The sequence below is a fragment of the Anas acuta genome, chromosome 5 (assembly GCF_963932015.1).
Source record: "Anas acuta chromosome 5, bAnaAcu1.1, whole genome shotgun sequence".
Taxonomy (NCBI): Eukaryota; Metazoa; Chordata; class Aves; order Anseriformes; family Anatidae; genus Anas; species Anas acuta.
Genome location: NC_088983.1, coordinates 18,147,515 through 18,165,532, shown reverse-complemented (window position 1 = coordinate 18,165,532; position 18,018 = coordinate 18,147,515). Strand labels below are relative to the sequence as shown.

Below are 18,018 nucleotides of genomic sequence, written 5' to 3'. Positions count from 1 at the left end.
TAAAATAATGATTTATTTTTTTTTGTCACATTAAAATATGAATATGCAACAGGTACTGCCTATTCAGACTTACAGTAAAGGGGGAGAACACGCTTACTTTTGCTCCTCTTGGGTTACCTCCCGAGTTATTTACACCTGTCTGATGTAAATTCAAGTGAGGATCAGGGAAGGACAAAGGAGGAGGTCAAGATAAAGAACACCTACAGAAATGCTTTGCTTTCTTCGGAGAAGGGAATAATAGTGTTGCAGTCTGCAGAACTCAGCACAGCTCTCTGTTTAAGGGTTGCTGAAGTCCTGGTTATGTGGGGAATCGTTTGGCAAAAGTGCTTGAGGTCCTAGGGCCATGTAGCAGAGATCTGAGCTCACCCTGGCTCTGGGCAGCCCTGCATGGAGCCAGCAGGAGGTGGCCCCCAGCACTGAGCTGCTCTCAGAAGGAGGCTGTGAGTGCACGAGGTGCTCAGTCCTGGCTGCAGTGCCAGCACTGGTGATTGGAAACAAAGCTGCCTTTTGTACCCCGGTGGAACACATGATCCATTTAGATTTCTAATAGGACCTGATTAGACATTTGGACAACTTATTTGCAGTAGCAATTTAAACGAATTGGTTGTATTTTCCAGCCTATTGAATAGGTCGTTAAGGAGCTCCGTGACGTGCTGAAGTATTTCCACAGGTAGCTTGTTCAGCACCACGCATGCTCGCACCCAGGTTTCACAGTCTCCTGTTCTTCCCACAGCTCCAGCAGGGTTAGCTCCAGCAGGCTGAAGGTCCTCACCTATTCCGTCAGTGAAGAGCAGAAAATGGTTTGCATGTTGTCCCGCATCCCCACATGCCTCCCTGGCTGTGCAGCTAACTCCGCATTCAGACTTCGGGTAAGAGTGAGCCACAGCACAAGAGAAATCACAAGTTTCTTTTGCCAGAGGTGACTAAAATGCAGCTATGAAAAACTTCTAAGGCGGTGAACCTTATGCAGCCTGCCCCTTCCTTTGGCAGCCACTTCCGAGTTTCTCATTTGTCTCAAAATCTATATTTTATCGTCAGTGCCTTAGAATTAAATATGCATTTGTCTTTTTACTTCATTGTACATCAGACAGTTATCCTGATAGTGAGCTCTTGTGTATTTCAGTGGCATTTGCACTCTGCATGAATAAACAACTGGAGGCACTGTGAGGGATACAAGCTTTCCCTGCCTGTGAGCACATCTTTTCTTTTGCCCCTGAACCCGGAACCAGAAATGATTGTAATTTTTCCTTATGAATACAGCTAGGCACAAGTGATTACTTGTTTCAAGATGAATTGCTTTAAAAATAATAATAATAAAATTCTCCAAGTCTAGGAAACAATTAATCCATTTTTTTTTCTTCCATTGCCACTAAACCCTGAAAAGAGATCACTCAGTACAGCCTTCAGAGTCCAGGTACTCCATGTAGAGGTGAGGCCATGGCAAGGCCTTGCTTCATGGCCAGCGCTTTGCTCCACAGACCGGGGTCCCCTCTGATCCTCCCAGTTGCTGTGAACACCACCGGTGACTGGGATGACATTACCCGCCTGACAGAGTTGAGTGATTTGCTTCCAGTTAGATCCATTGTCACAGGCTGTTAATTCTGCAGGCTCATTTGAAGGGAGTGGCGAAGCAGCATGGCAAGCAAACAGCTCCTGCCTGTGTGGAGCACTGGCTGCCCAGGCAATTGGGCCTCCTGTGTGTCGGATTTCAGCAGTCCCCTGTTTCCACATTTGTTTATGCACCAGCTTACTAAAGCAAACACATTGCCTATGCAAGGCTAGACGTTTCTAAGAGGTCAGACTGGGTTAAGTCAGATGGCTCTCTGTGTAAATACCTGGTTTTACAAAAAGGGAGATAAGAAAAAGCTGTGAAAGGTACTTTGTACTCAAGCTCTGTATTGGAGGCTGTCAGCCTGCCATCACACAGAGTATGGTTCAGTTGCCTGAAATGAAGAAAAACAGGGCAGTGAGGAAGAAGAAAGGAGGATGGAGACGTGGCTTTGCAGAAGCAGAGATGCATCCTGACATGGAACCCAGGAATCGGTTGGTAATTCTCTTCCAGGTCATTTAACAAGTGGAATAATTTCAAGGCGGTGATTTTGTTCTCACTCACATCAGCATTCATCAGCCTCCAGTCCACTAGAGGAAGTGACGTTTAGGCTAACTGGTTCAGGAAAAGCCCTCTAGGCATTATTTTAATATTATTTAACTTTGGTACCTGGGTGAGGAACTCAGCCTCCCAGAGCATCCCCAGAGCATCCAGATGTTGATGGAAAAGAGACAGTTCACACCCATGGAGGCTCCTCCACCATCCAGGGAGCCTTGCCTCCTCGTTCTTGCACCTATTTCAGATGTTTAAAGTTAGGAGATGTTAAAATGGTTCTCACTTCTCCCTATAGAAAGTTAATACTAAAACTGGTCCTGTGTGTTGTCATTTGGGGAATAGTCTAGCAGAAATGTTAAAGGATGCCCTGTCACTGTAATTGCATGTTACTGTTCAGACGGTGGCACTTCATTATGTGGGACAAAGACAAGGCAGCAGGGGCCTGGATCACCAGGAGCAGCTGCAGTGCTGGTACAGTGGCTGTGGTGGCACAGAACAGGCAGCCACAATGCTTTAGAGGAGACAAAATGCTGTGAGAAGTGGTGAAATCAAACAGGATTGTCTGTCTTGCCTGGGGTGCCTGAGCTCTGTCTGTATTCACCTTTTTCCTTAGAAATCCCAAGCTTGATGAGGAGTGACATCAATGCAGCCCCAGCACAGAGAAGGGTTTGTAGCGAACACTGGCCATGCAAACCTCCTCAGGGTACATTTGCATGGCTTCAGGCAGCCTGAAATGTGCTTCACATCACCATCCCTGCCATTAGGGAGAAGTCCCTCAAAATCAAAAGGTCTAGCAGAGACAAAGCCATGTTGGTTTCCTGCATGAGATCCTGAGCACTCACTTCTGACAGGGCTTCCTTTCCCCAGAGCTCCTGGATGTCTCAGCACCAGGAACCTCTCTTGTTGTCTCCTCTTCCTCCTCAGCAGCCGGCAAGCACTTTCCTTTCCCTCCTCTTCTCCACTTTGCTCACAAAACTCAGCAATTCAAAGCAGCTGACCGGCTGCTGTTTGCAGTCTTATAGGTAATATTCCCCAAATCCATTTTATGCAAGGTGGATCACCAGCTCTGTCTCACTGCAGGCACGGCTCCTCCCCACCACTGTGAAGGAGGGGACAGAAGGCAGTGCCCACCAGGAAGAGGTCAGGTCTCCTCCTGGAGGCTGGAGGTTTCTTCCTCCAGTTGAGAAGGATTACAGTACTGCATTACACAAACCCCCTTGTATTTGATTACACCCCAGGTAGCGTGGCTTCTGTAACTGAGATGGTGAATGAACTAGGTTGGAATAAGCAAGTGTATTAATTAGTATGCCGATAGCAGAATAAAGCTATTTTTAAAATCACTGAACAGCACTGCTCTTTACTATGATTGCGGAGATTATATAAGATGATGATTAAAATCAGGTCCCTGCATCGCAGACTGATCCTTGCTTTAGAGATGCAAAAACAAAGCTGCAGAGGAATGAGGAGAACACATTTTTTTATGTCTCTCTCTGTTTGTATCTCCTAATAAAGGGCAAAGCAGTCATGTCATCAACCTCTGAGTCGTCATCCTAACTTATCCCACTTTTAATAAGCAATATTTTGCCAACAAGCCATTTATTTTTTAAGAGTGGGTGTGTACATATGGGAATGTCGGCGCGGGAGAAAACTGCTGTGTCACCCACCAGCACGCAGCGGAGTTACCGGGCGTCCCCAGTGCACAGCGCCTGACTTGTGCAGTGCATCCAGCAGAAATATTTCTCATGTTCACGCATCACTCTGTTGATGTACTAACACTAATTAAAAAAAAAAAAAAAAGCAGGAGAAGAAAAAATGTCTGCACTATCTTTGTGTATTTTATAACTCATTGAAAATAGACAGAAAAAGAGAAGCATCTCAGCAGTAGGAAGATACTGCACTTCAGGACCAAGAAAAGATGCTCTTACTTTCAATCACGGTTACTTGGGAAAAGCCTCTAGAAATTGATTGTCATTAAGGACTTGGCGAGAACATTGCTTATGATGATAAGCAGAGATTTCAAAATTTTGTGTTTACAGCCTCCTGCACTGTAATGCTTAGATTGTTATATATACAATAATTATTTGATTTCTTACACCACAGTGGAGAGCAGCACTGCTGATCAAATATAAAGAGGCAGCCAATCCTAACACAAATAGAAATATAACAAAGCCTGCAGATTTACAAGCAATCAGAACTATGTCAAGAAGCATAAGATAAAAAGCACAGTATATGTTTGTTGTTAATTCTGACAAATGTTTGCCTTACAATGTTTTCCACAGAGTTTCTCGCCATTGTTAATCAATCATCAGCTGTATTTTTAGATGAAATTTTAAAATGCTTTAATTATCTTGTGTGGAAAACATGCCCGGCATCGGCATTGCATTGTATTAAAGATGAATATTTTGTCATTTATAGTAGTTCTTTAAAGAAGCAGATGTCACAGAAAACATCATTATTTGATTTCCTGGCATAATGAAGGATCTCCAGTTCATACCTTGAAGCTGTTTGCCATTACTTACATTCTCTTCTTTCCTTCCAGTCACCTCCACCAGACAACATACCCAGGCAAGCCACAAGGGTCAAACGCAGCCTTCTTTGCCAGGGTGTCGATAGTAGCAGGTACTGTTGTAGAGAGAAAGAAATTTAACAAGGAGACCATATAGACTTTGGCATTTTGTGCTTATCCATTTTGTGAAAGACACCCTCCTCCTGCAAACAGCTCAGGTGAGTCTGGGCTCCCACGATCTCCCACCATCACCTGACCACTGAGGCCTGCGTTGTTCTTATGAGGGCCCCCTCAGCCTCGTGCAGGAGCTCAGCTCCAGTGAGGGCCAGAGGGCTTGGATGAGGACATGCTGTGGCTCTGCAGTCTCAGTGGGAGAAGTGGGAAGTGCCCTGCTTGTGCTACCTGGGTTGTTTGGATGTTTTTAGCTAAAATTTGCAATTCTAAAAGCTCAAAGTCCTCTACATGCCTCACTCCTGCTGTTTCTCCATGAGGCCCCTGAAGCACCCCACCACCATGTAGGGAGCAGTGGACAGCAAGGGCCCCTGACAGCATGGTGGCTTTTGGTGGGCCCCTGTGTAGAGCAAGGCCCAGAAGGCACCGATAGCACTGCAGACTGCAGACATGGCCAGGCCCAGCACCCTCAGGTGGCCTCTGAGGTGCTGTGGTGGCCAGGAGGGACCAGGTTTCAGCATGGGGGTGGTGGCACCAGCACCCGCTGAGCTGGTCACAGCCAGATCTGGTCAGCCCAAGGCTGAGGTCAACAACAGGGAGGAACCTGCTGGGCACCACCACGGTGGGGTGGCAGAGGACAGGGCTCTCCTACTTGAGGGCATATAATAAAGGATCCAGCAAATGGGGACTGGAGACCCACTTTGTGTCAAAAGGGGCATGTGAACTTCAGAGGGAGGGACTGCAGCCTGTGGGCCACCCATGAGGGAGCATGGGCACCTCTCAGGGTCTGCATCCCATAGCAGCCCATGCTGGAGCAGGGACAGCCCTGAAGAAAGGGCAGCAGAGGAACTGGGTAGGCCCAAAGCAGCAGGACAAGCAGTAAGCATCAAAGAGCAGCAAAAGAGCCCCCACACAAGTCACTTGGACTGCTCATGCTGCTCAGTGGCTTGCTGGAGGCATTTCGACAAACCGATTGTAACCTGTGGTGAAAACAGGGATGTTGAGGCTGGAGAGGAGGTAGGACAGGTGTTTATGCAAGTGGTTGATTGTTTGTGTCCTTTCTAAATACCCAAACGAGCAATCAGCAGCTTGTGTTAATTGGCAATAAAGTAAAATTTGCAACTGGAGACCATTTTGCCCATGACAGGCAAATTTCAAGGTTGCACAAAATGCTACAGCACAGCTGGGATTCAGCCTGCCTCAGAGTGTCTGAGGTGAACCAGTTAAGGCCTTCCTGCAATTCCCCTGCAAGGGAAGCCCAAGACCACGCATTTGGCAAGCCTGCATCTAAAGGCTAAAATCTCCTGTGCCGTGGCTGGGTGGGCCGGGTTTCTCTTGTCTGGCAGCTCTCCAAATGCCCTCAGGGTGTTGCAGGGTACGATGTGAGGGGGAGCAGGACAGGGAGCTGTGGGCCTCCCGCCCCCGGCACACACAGCACTGCCAGTCATCTGCAGAGCATGGCACGGTGGTGGCTGTGCAGGGAGCCACCAGAGGATGGCCCAGAGCAGTTACGTGTATTTTCATTCCCACCAGTCTCCTCTCATCTCCTTGTCTGAGCTGTTTTGTCCTCACCTTCATTCTGTCACAGTGGCAGCGAACGCTGAGAGCAGGTTTCAGAACAAAACTTTGATGGGCAATACATTAAATACATTAAAGCACCAATTGCCTGGTCAGACATAGGTCTGGGCATTGTCATGCTCTTCTATACCTATCTTGGAAACTTGTTTCTTCTGTCCCGTGCCCTCAGGAGGTGTCCACATCTACCTGGTCCTTGAGGTGGCTGCAGTGGGGTACCCAGCACCAACTGCAGGGCAGCGAGGACTGAGGGGTATTTCTGTGGCACCGCCTCAGCCACCAGCGCATGGAGCTGCCGGGAACCACCCTCCGCTGCCAGCACCAGCTCCACCCGGCCACAGAAAAGATTTCTGTTCAACAGAAGAACAGTGGAGCTTTTCTTCTCTTTCTGCTCAGCCCTGTTACAAGTTAAATCTATAAATATAAGGGCTCGTCACAGAGCCCATGTTCAAACCACAGTACTTGGGGAATAATTTATAAGATTTCACTCCTCAGATTAGTTTCAAGTGGAGAAAGCTATGAGGCAACTACATTGTTTTATGTACCCTTTATTATTCACCCTCTGAAGAGATGACTTTTGCACTGTTTCCCCTGCTCTAGCCTTTTGTTTTATTGCTTGGACTATACAGAAAGGCATCGACCAGGCTGGGCTTTAGCAAAACTGGTCCCTGTGGCAGCCTGGGGCGGCTCCAAGGACTTGAAGAGTAGGACATCTACTAAATGGTGAAGGACTGATTCGCTTTAGGCAACTGGCTTTCAAGTTCTCAGCTTTACAGTTTTTCCTCCTACAAAGAGTCTTCATACAGCAGTGCACAGGAGTAACTTGGCAGAAGAACTGGGAGTCCTGGTGCTGCAGAAATAAGAATCAAGCCTGAGGACGGCTGATGCAAAGATTAGAAAGCAAGGTTTTTTGGACTCTTATATACATCCCGTTATACACGTACAATTACTGAATCTCTTCTGATAGTTGATAATATATAATAGTAATAATAATAATAAAAGATACAATTCCCAGTGAAATCAGCTTTGTTTCCAGACTCTGAAACTGATGACAAAGGAAGATCAAACCCTAACTTTAACAGCAATTTAATATTGCCTACTCATTTGCATATGACAGGAAATTAACATGAGTTGATACCTACTGCAGTGAAGATACAGGTAACGTTCCACTGGGGCTAGAACTATTTAAAAATGAAACAATTAATTTGCAAAAGAAAATCACTGTTGTTTCTCCTTAATATCTGAGTATATTTTGAAGCCAATATTCACAAAACTACAATTGTTCAATTGATGCAACTCAGTAATTTTTATTGCAACTGGAAGACAATACATCACAGAAACTTTATGGTAGGTTTTGGGAAAGTGTTATTTACAATAATAATTGATGAAATAGTTTGTCTTTGGCAATATGATTACACATCAAGAAAATGTAAAATGCAAGTATGCCTCTAAATCAACATTTTCATATTTCCTAAAGATCAGCTGATTGCACTTGCCTTCGGACTGCTCATTTAGGTAAACACAAATACAACTTAACATCACTGTTCATTCCCCATCACAGTTCGTATTTTAATATTGATGAAATTGGCAGTTTCAGACGCCAAGTACAGGAAAAAAAATTGGCTTATCACTGTACTAAATTAACTTATTGGCCAGTTAAGGTCCTGTGACCCTTAAGCATCGATATTAAATCTCTCGGTCTTTTGATTGCTTTATCACTTTTTCTGTAAAACAAAATATTTCAGAAATTACAGATCAGAGTATAAAAAAATGTACAAGTCCATAATGCTTTTCATACACACACAAGTCATTCCCCCCAACATTTTACATCATGGCAGTTTTAAGTAGTGAGTGTGAATGATGCAGGCATGGAACTGGTTATCAGATACAGGTATTACTTTCAGTTGTTGAAAAATCCCACACACATACTCAAGAAATGTACAATGCTCTCTTAACTTAAAAATGTACTGAAGTTTAATGTCATCTGAATGAAAAAAGAAAGTCTTGGGATTTTAGGCCACAGTAAACAAAAGAGAAAGAATCCCACTTCTAGATGATGGCCATCATAGAGCACAACGCGTCATTTTAGCACAAGTTGTCATTTATCCCTTAAACCCTCAGACAATGAGCTCCTGTAACTGCTGGCCTGATCCAAAGCTCAATGAAATTAACTGAAAATGAAAAAGTGAAACAAAAAAAAGCCTTCCATTGACTGTGAGAGGCTGTTACATCAGGTCATTTTCCCCCTCTTTGCAAAAGGAAATGTGATACAGTAGAAAAACCATTACATAGCTTCAGATAAATATTCCTCGTTTCAATGTTAAAACGAAAACAAAACCCAAGCTCCCAAAACCAGGAAAGGCTACTTATTAGAACAACTCAAAGTGACCTTTAGATCATTTCTGGTTTTAAATGTACACCAGCAAAATACAGCACCATAGACACATTAGGTTGAGACTTCTTTTTGGTCAGTGAAGCTAGTACTTGTTGGCTGAACTGTGGAAGAATCGTAAGGTCATATACATGATAAAGCAACCCAGCTGACAAGTCTCTGCTTAATTCAAGAATAACCAGTACTAAAAATAAAAATGCAAAAATAAAAAACCCTAATAAACCACCATCAATTAATACTTTCTAAATAAAAGGGGGTTAACAGATGAATTCACAAATGTATGCAGATTTATACGGAACACCGAATGTTGTGTGTAAATCCTTATAAACTCCAGCTTAAAACAGAAACACACAAATGTATAGTTCGACTTACACATTCCATTTCAAAGGAAAAGAGACATCATTACAACTCGGTAACTGTGCTAACTGCAATATAAACCAAACAGAAAGTCAGAGTTTGGCAGATAACTAAGAAGAGGGTTATCACTTAGGTTATATAGCAAAGTGTTGATGTATATTACATAGAGTAGTATAAATAATAAAAAAGTATTATTTAAATTAGATCACAGTGCTGCATTATGTGCATAACAGTGTTTGATATATTACTGGAGGGCTGTGAAGAACACTAAAACTTAACTGGTCAGACAGTCAACACTGATACTCTGTTACAATCAAGAGGATGTATGGTTCAAATGCTCTTTTGGTGGCAAAGTCAAGAAAAAGTTTTAAAACGTTTCCTACAAGGTATGCCAATGAGCTCTTGAGGCAGCAGCGGCATGCCTGAAGGAACCTGTCTGCATTCTCCATGAAGTGAAGTAAGTCGCATTGCCTCTGAAATTGTAAATGCGCGCTCTCTGTAGTTTTCTTCTAATCCTGGAGTATGGGAGAGGAATGTTTTAGAAAATGCCTAGGGCCAGATCAAAGAAAAAATGGCAATAATACTAAAATAGTAGATTTTCAAGAGCACTTGGGTGTCCATAGCTCCACTGACTGCAATGGAGATGAGACACCTGGAGGTTCTAGAAAATCTCAGACCACGTCTATCTACACCTTTAGATACAGAAATACGTCAAGAAAATTCAGGGCCTCAATGATTTGGGAGCCAATATCAATTGTGGCTGCCAAGAAAATAGGACAAAGTATTGTTTTGGTCATTTTATCCACGGTGCTGTTTGGCATACAATTTGGGATTTCGTTCTTTGCTCAAGTTCGTTGACATCCCACTACCTCACTCCAGTGAAGAATGCAGCCCACAGGGTTTCCTTGTATCTTTTGCAAAGGTAGACAGCAATTCAGTTGAACACTGGGAGCTGATGCACCTCCTTTGCGACTCCTTTTTCCCATTTTAAGGTAAGACAGGAGTCGGCCTATGGACATCAACTGAATTACCAGTGAGAATACAGTCACAGGCTAGTTCTGTAGTCCTAAACAGCACGTCTCATCACTCTGCAAAACTCTGGTGACCTCGACAGAACTACTGCTGGTTTTGCCAGGAAAAGATCAGCATCAGATTGCTTTCAGAAACAGCTACAGATGATGCATTAAAGCTGTTGAAGACCTGTGCTTGAGTTTCTAAATGCAGGCAAAATCTGCATCAAAATGACTTCTCAGTAGAACATCCACCTGCTTGCAGCATGCAAGCACAAACGGCAGATTTCACCTCCCTGCAGACTCCAGTGAAATCTGCTCGTGGCATTAGCTCTGGCCTGCAAGAGCCCCTTGCTGCAGAAGGCATATTCCCAAGGAACGCGTGGTGAAGTCTGAGCGACCCTTAAAACGCACGCCTGTGTGAAACCTGCCACTAAACACTTGCTGACCTACTGGGATTCCCCGAGCCCCCACCTGTTTTGGAGAACCATGAATTTGGCAATACTGATAGGATGAGGAAAATCGAAAGTTCGAGATTCTATGACTTCTCACCTAAAAATGGCTTAGTAAGGAAAGCAAACAAGCAAAACCAAACCACCTCATGTCTGGCAAGGGAGAGAGTTCGTAATACAGTGCAATTACCACTCAGTTTTTGGCATGACTTGGTGAAAGGAGAGACAACTGGATTGAGAGGCTGACCACGCACTTCTTTTGGGGGAAAAAAGTTTCAATTCCTCTTAAATAAGAGAACTTTTCTGATGGAGCATTATTACCAATTCTGACAAAGCTGCCATTGTCAGCCAGGCACAAAAACATTTTAAAAGGCGACTCAAATATTTTATACAATTCCGAATTATGTACTTCTCATCAATAGTTAGAGGAAGGGTCGGTAGGGACGAGTTGTTTCAAACTCCAGAAATCATCTGTTGATGGCATCAGCGCTCAGCCAAACTGCTGGTTCCTGAACAAAACTGTGTAAATTCCTACTGAACACCACCTCCTCAGCAGATCAGACTAGGAACAACACATTTTACATGAAAATAGATGTTTGCCAACATTTTAAGTTTACCAGCAAGTATATAAAGGAGGTGTTGAAGTTGTAGATAGATTATATATGTGTATATATAAAAAAATAACCTGCCTAATTAGATATTTATGCAAAATGACCATTTTCTAAGATAATACTAGAGGTAATTATATATCTAGCCACCAAGAGTCCACATTAATGTATGGTAGGTGTACAGCAGATACTGATCTCACCTGCACTGCAGTGAGGTTGCTCTAAATTAGTGTTGTGTGTGACTGGGCAGGAGCTGGCCACCAGCACACCACCACATCGCTTTCTCTGGAGGAAAGAAATGGGTGAGCCCCGTTTTGAATGTATTTTCTGCCACTGAATTTGAGCTTTAAACGTGGCTTTTTGATAAATACTAGAGGAGCTCCTCGATGGAACAACTTACGCACTGAGTGAAGGTGGTGGCAAGCTGGAACTGTGCTGTCTGTATTTCCAGTGACTCTCCCAAAGTCCGTAACAGAAAGGACCGAGCTGACTGACCCAGTGCAATCACACTGGGAGGGCTCTGGCCAGAGGGAAGGATATGGCTCATTCATCTCTGTGCTACCTGGCCGACAGAAAGCTTCCCGTTTTCCCCAACTTTATCTCAAGGGCTGTTGGCAGCCAATGGATTTAGTATCTACGTACTCCAGCTTTAACTTATGCTGGCCATCAGCCCTGGGACCAGCAAAGGGGAGCACACAGCTGCTCCTTCCACCGTCCTTGGCTCTCTCCTTCCTGATCTGCATAGCTGGCAGTTGTGCTGGGCTCCAGCAGCTGTCAGGCAGCTCCTGGATCCCGGGACACAGGGGTGAGATGGGAGGAGAGGCACAACATTGTGTGCTGCCCCCAGCACGGTCCTGTTCTTCACATTACAAAATGTTCGTGGAGCACAGGAAGGCTGGCAGGCCCAGCCCAGCCTGCCTTCAGTCCTCCCACTTCTAACTGCACATACAGCAAGTGCAGTTTTTATTTCAGCCCACGGAGTGGGAAGTCAGACCCTTCTCTAGCTCACTCTCCATAAACCAGCTCCACCTTGGTGATGCTGCTGCCTGGAACAGCTGTCAGGGCTGTAAATCTGTGTTCTTTTACAGGAGCAGACCATTTCATTCTGTTAAGTGGTAGGGTTTTTCAGTCCCTGGGGTTTTCTTTTTGCCTCTAGGATATTCTACATGAGGAATTTTTCATGCCAAACTGACGAATCCAGGTGAGAGACTGCATTATTTATTTCACAGCTTCCCTCGGCTGTAGGGGGTCTCCAATCTAACAGTCGTCATGTCAGGAGAGGAGCACTATACCTGAATCACACCCTCTGTAGCACTGGTTTTTCTCGGGACACCTCAGTAAGGCTCTTGACTAACATCATTTTCTCATGGCAAATTAGCAAAGCTATTTTCTTATCTACTTATTCCTGAATCAAATCAGAGAGTTTTCCTCAATTAATCTCCCATTATTCTCTTGATTCTGTCATACACACTCACTACTAAACTTGCCCTCAGATTATTGCGTCATGTTACACATGTACAGACGAAGAAAGGACACACTTTTAACTTTTTTTTTTCTTTTTTTTCTTTTTTTTTTTTTTAAACAGAAGTAGGGAGAGGGGGGCTGAATGTGCAGACAAGGCAGTATAATTCAACCATCCAAGCCCTACCAGAGCATGAAGATTTTATTTTTTAATATTGCAGAGTAAGTTCCCCAACAGTCAGTGTTTGTCCCTGAAGAAGGTTAAACCTTAAACACCTGCTTCAAAAAAACCCCAACAACAAAAAAGAACCAAAACAAAAACAAAACAAAACAGAAAACAAAATGAAAAAAAAAAAAAAAAACGAAAAAAAAAATCAAACTCTAAGCCTAAGGGCTTAAAAATTAGAGGCATAGCCTTTTTCTCTATTTTCTATATTTATATGAAAATAATTCATGCTTCATGCTAAATACATTATTTACCTTACAAGAACTTTGTCATCTTTGAATAAAAAAACATTGTTTGCTTTTTGTGTTCCCCCCCTCCCAAAAGGAATCCATGCAATGTGGATCAATTTTTTTCTGCTGGCTACGCTGGTTGAATCTGGAAATCTGCTGTTATTTTTGCACAGACGACTCCTGACTGACATTAACTGCACACTCACTTCTGAGTGCAGTGTTGGAGCTGTTTTGTTGAACTTAATTTCACTGCTCACCAATATGCTGTCTTGTTTTGTGAATTACAGAATAATACTAATGGCAGGTTTTGTAGCTTTTTTCCCCCAGTTAGATCAAGTATTTGATCCACAGAAAAAGATTTGGATTTATTTCCTTCCTTAATATAGCTGTAATTTCTTAGACTTGATTGCTTTTCACTCAGGCAGTTTAGAAGACATAGCTTGTTTTTCTCTATCACTATTATTTTTTGCACGCAGTGCCGATTTTCAGGCTTATGGCTTTTTGAGTATTTAATTTAATATAGAAGACATAATTCAATGCTTAGCGATGCTATTGACAGTGCCCCTCCATTTCTTCTCATCGTTTCACTGAAACCCATTGCATACATTGTTCCACTTTCCCCAAACTAAGGTTACCAGTCTTCCCATTCTGAGCCACGTATAGTACATGAAGCACTACAAGTGCATTACGGTATGCGCAGCTGCCACCAGTGGCTGTCCAAAGACTTCTATGGCACAGTATCCGAGTGCCTCTAGATGGTTCTTGGTTTGGTGTTGAGAAGTACGTGCCTCCTCTTTCCCCCAGATCTCTTTATTCACATTCACTTATAACCCAATTGTAAGGCCATTAAAAAAAAATTCTTAAGGGCCAGGCCTGAATGACTACTAAATTATGCACATCTCTTCTAGTGTAAAAGGGATTTCCAATTGCCCAATTTTACTCCCATCACAATAATGTTGATGTCACTGCGTATTCGACCATGCATTTTTTTGACAAGCCGGAGAAAGCAATGGCAATTTTGGCTTTTTGTTGTTGTTTACTTTTTGTCTTCAGGTAATGAAAAGCTTTTGTAAATTAGCTGAGTGTCAGTATGAGTTCTATGGCTTCAATCTCCTTTAAAAGTAAAAATCTTAAGGGTCCAAAAAAAAAAAATAATAAACAAAACCAAAGGAAAGAAAGAAAAAAAACAAAACCAAAAACAAATAGAAAGAAAAAAAAGGAAAAAATTGCTGATATTGCCACAAATCATTAGAATTCACCTGACGTGCTGAAACAAAACTTTGTAAGTTCAAACAAATCATTGATTTGTTCTAATTTTTTGTGGTTTCCTTTTGCTCTTTCTGCCCCTTTGCCGTCCGATTGGTGATGTTGTTCAAACAGGATCGAATTCCTGCTAAATGCAGGAGGGATCCTGCCGCTTCTTTCATCTCCTCATCGTCACTCTCAGGGGGCTTTTCCGTACGTCTCTTTTTAAGAGGCAGTGTGTCACTTGGTACTTTTTTCGCCTTCATTAAATGTTGCCTTTTCTTGTGCTGGGATGCATACCCACTGTCAGCTAAAGAATCCTTGGTCTCCTTCCGATTTTGCTTTTTGTCCTCCTCTTCTGTTTCACTATGGCTCTCGTGGCTCTGGAAGCTAACTTCACTTCCTTCACTGCTGTCTTGGCTACCTTTAGTTGCAAATTCATACTGGTCATCAGCAGAGGAAGAGGAAACGGAGTCACTAGCAGGTGATGTGCTCCTGTGGTTGGAAGATTTGGCACTGCTGTAGTTGTGATCCTCCTTCGGGTCACCGCTAACAACTGGAGAGCCACACGACTGTTCGCTTTCTGTCCGCATCCGGCAGTTTGTTATCCCATTCCTGTAACAACAAATGGAAGCGGTCTTAAAAACCACACGGAAGTAATCCTGCTTCAGAGCAAAAGATACTGGGGTAAAACCAACTGACAGAGAATTATGACCATCAAAGTAGCGTCCATGCAGGCCACTTTCAGAGCCTGACTTTTTACAGACTCCAGTTGCTTGAGGATTGGACTCTACACATGTAACAAGGCAAGAGAAAGGCAGCAGCAGTACAGGAGGTAGGAGCAAGGAGGATGGCCACAATAAGCAATGACTAAACAGTCCTGCTGAGTTAAAAAAAAAAAAATATTGAAAAAAAAAAACACCAAACCAAAAACATTGTTTTATCTGCTAGTTATTAAACAAGCTCTGATGAGTTGCATCTTTTTCCCTTTACCTTTTTCATGTAAAATTAAGCTACCAACAATGTGGGGAAGAGACACTACCTTTCTGGTGTACTGCTTTTGCCTCCTCTCAGAGACTTCCTCAGCTCTCCAGCACAGCAAATGTTTCAGCTAGAATTAGCGCGGCTCCCAGACAGACTTTTCCTGACAGTGTGCACCCAAGTACAGCACTCAGGTAGTACCACAGTCATGTTTCTGACTGAGATCACTTTACTGATGATCTTAAAAACGATATAATATTAAGATACTAGCTGTCAACAAAATATTATGATGTGCTTAAAACAGATAGTAGAAAAAAATCTGGGTTTTCTCTAGAAGTTGTCGTTTTCCACTTGGGTTTTATGGCACTCAGCGCTGCAGGAACTACCGCAGCACAATATATTTTAAAACTAATAGTGTCCCCTTCTGCACTGAAAATATTAGAGCATTGCCACTGACTTCACAGTACAGAACTCAATGGCTGAAAGGCTGTTGCAGAAGGGACTGACCCTGTACAGTGCTTAACTCCTACCAAAAAATGAGAGGAGGATGCTCATCACTGAGTAAAGGCATCCTCACTGCCCCTGACAGCTCACTAGCCTTGAACCCCTCATTCAATAAAAAGAAAAATACCAAAACCAAGAAAGACTGTTGCCTGTTAAACTATCACATGATAAACTGCTTCAAAATCTGGTCCTACCGCCTCCATGCTATCACCACGGTGCCTTCACACATTTACAGCTGTGTTGGATAAGAAACTTTTCTTAAATGCACGCTGAACACAGGTATTTCTTTGGAGGAATGGCACAGTGGCAAGCCCAGAGTATTACTGTGCCTCTACTTAAAACATGAGCAAGTGCTTTAGGGTTCAGGGGGTGGACCTCGGGTCTGGTTTCTTTACAGAAGAAACAGCAGAGTATTATCCATTTCAGAAAGGTAAGGCTGAAAGGTGGGAAATATAAGAATGGTAGGTAATCCACAGCTCCCAGTCAGCTCAGTGCTCTTGTCTGTGGAGCTTACTGAAATAAGAAAGAGGCTTTTGAGAAGCAGTGACAGGACAATGCTAAAAGGCAGTGCATTAATCAGTCACTCCAAATGTTCTTATTTACAGTATTTTCAAATAAATGTATATAATGCAAGGGCTGGTTATTAGCAAAGAAAGCCTCTTGCCAACCTCTTCTGCTCAATAAAATTATTTTCCCCTAGATTTTCAAGTAGCTTTATGATCCATAAATTATATACAGAACCCAGAAGGAATACACAAAGCTCCTTCAATTATTAATAACTAAATGCAATGTCATTCATGATTGTGCAGCAAGCCAGCTGCATTTACTCTGTGATGGTTTGCCACTGCAGGGGTTGTCATTAGAGGATGCCAAATGCTTAAAAGAAGAAATCATCCGTACTAAACTAGTTGTAAGGTGAATTTATAACCAGCTCCTTAAGATCAGTCATTACGAAAAAGCATGTGATGCATTTTAAGTGACAGATTCTTCATTTTTAGGGTAAATTTACATTTAAAGATGTTCAAAATTATCATAAATTAGCATAAAATTAAAGTGACTTGATTTTACTAGGCATCTAATAGTCAGAGCAATGCGGCTCAATAAAAATCACATGCCACTGATTTTCCATACAAAACCACCAATAAATTCCTGCTCCAAGGGAACAAACACAGAACAGAACAGGTAGGAACTCAAATGGGATTCTTACTGACTCGGTTATGAGTGAACGAGACTTCTGAAAGATGGGATTTAAATCAAGATGCCCATTTTCATGTGATTGAATCTACTCCTGTTTGTTCCCAGAGAGGATCAATAAAAGGAAAGCAACAGTTCCATGAAGCAGAGAAACCACGTGCCAAAAGGCCTCTCTGGTTTGCCCCCTCTTGAGTCTTCAGTGTTTGCTTTTCCATAAAGGGGCTATAATTTGGATTCAAAAGCTCTGCCCAAGGGACTTACTCCAGATCCCAATCCTTTCAGAAAAGCACAAAAACAGAATGAAAAGGCCTGGGGATTACAGAAGCAATGTCCTGGGGGAAGGTGTAGTACTATGGGGTTAGGATCCCACAGAGAGTGACTGCAAAGAGGTATGATGGCAAAGAAAGACAGAAAGGTGAAAAAAAAAAAACAACAAAAAACACAAATGTAATCACTTAAAAAATGGGAGGAAATAGGAAATACCAATACACTTCAAAGGAAAGGGAACTATGGTGGAACTGGTCAGGAAATGGACAGCATTCGCATCTCAGAAAATTCTTTGTTTTTCACTTACATTTTGAAAGATTTCCAACCAGTTCTGCTTGGGGAAATAAAAAAAGGAAGAGAAAGCAGGTCAAGGAGAGAATTAGCAAAGGATATCCACAGAAATGAAAATGAGTTATACAGGGTTTTAGGATATACATCAGGTCAAAATTCATGTAGCCTGGAAGTAAATTAATCTGATAGGCAATAGCTCAAGCATAAGATATGAAGAATTAGTTGTAATTGATATTACTACATAAATAAGAGTTGAATAAAATAATACCTAAACCATTCATGTTGCACATATGCTTTCTGAGACATTCTAAAGCTTTATATCACTCTTACACAGTTACACACTCACTAACAAATTAATCTTGTGATCTACAAAGTTCAACGTACAACATCAGTGGACAGAACTCCCCTGTGTTTCGGGGAATATATTTTGGCCAGCTAAATCTA

The 18,018-nt window shown here is 42.7% G+C and overlaps 1 protein-coding gene across 7 annotated transcripts in view; it reads right to left on the bottom strand.

Annotated features, from left to right (window-relative positions):
- Window positions 1-7,635: 7,635 nt before the first annotated feature.
- Window positions 7,636-18,018, bottom strand: part of FOXN3 (forkhead box N3) — a 196,209-nt gene continuing 185,826 nt past the window's right edge. For 4 of the 7 annotated variants that reach the window (XM_068682978.1, XM_068682980.1, XM_068682983.1 and 1 more), the window contains 2 exons: window positions 17,591-17,614; window positions 7,636-14,952 (listed from right to left, as the gene is read on the bottom strand). In XM_068682978.1, the coding sequence (XP_068539079.1) occupies window positions 14,403-14,952; window positions 17,591-17,614 (574 nt within the window). In that variant the 3' untranslated portion in view covers window positions 7,636-14,402. The remainder of the gene's footprint in view (window positions 14,953-17,590; window positions 17,615-18,018) is intronic. The other 3 variants (XM_068682981.1, XM_068682982.1, XM_068682984.1) reach the window with 1 other exon arrangement.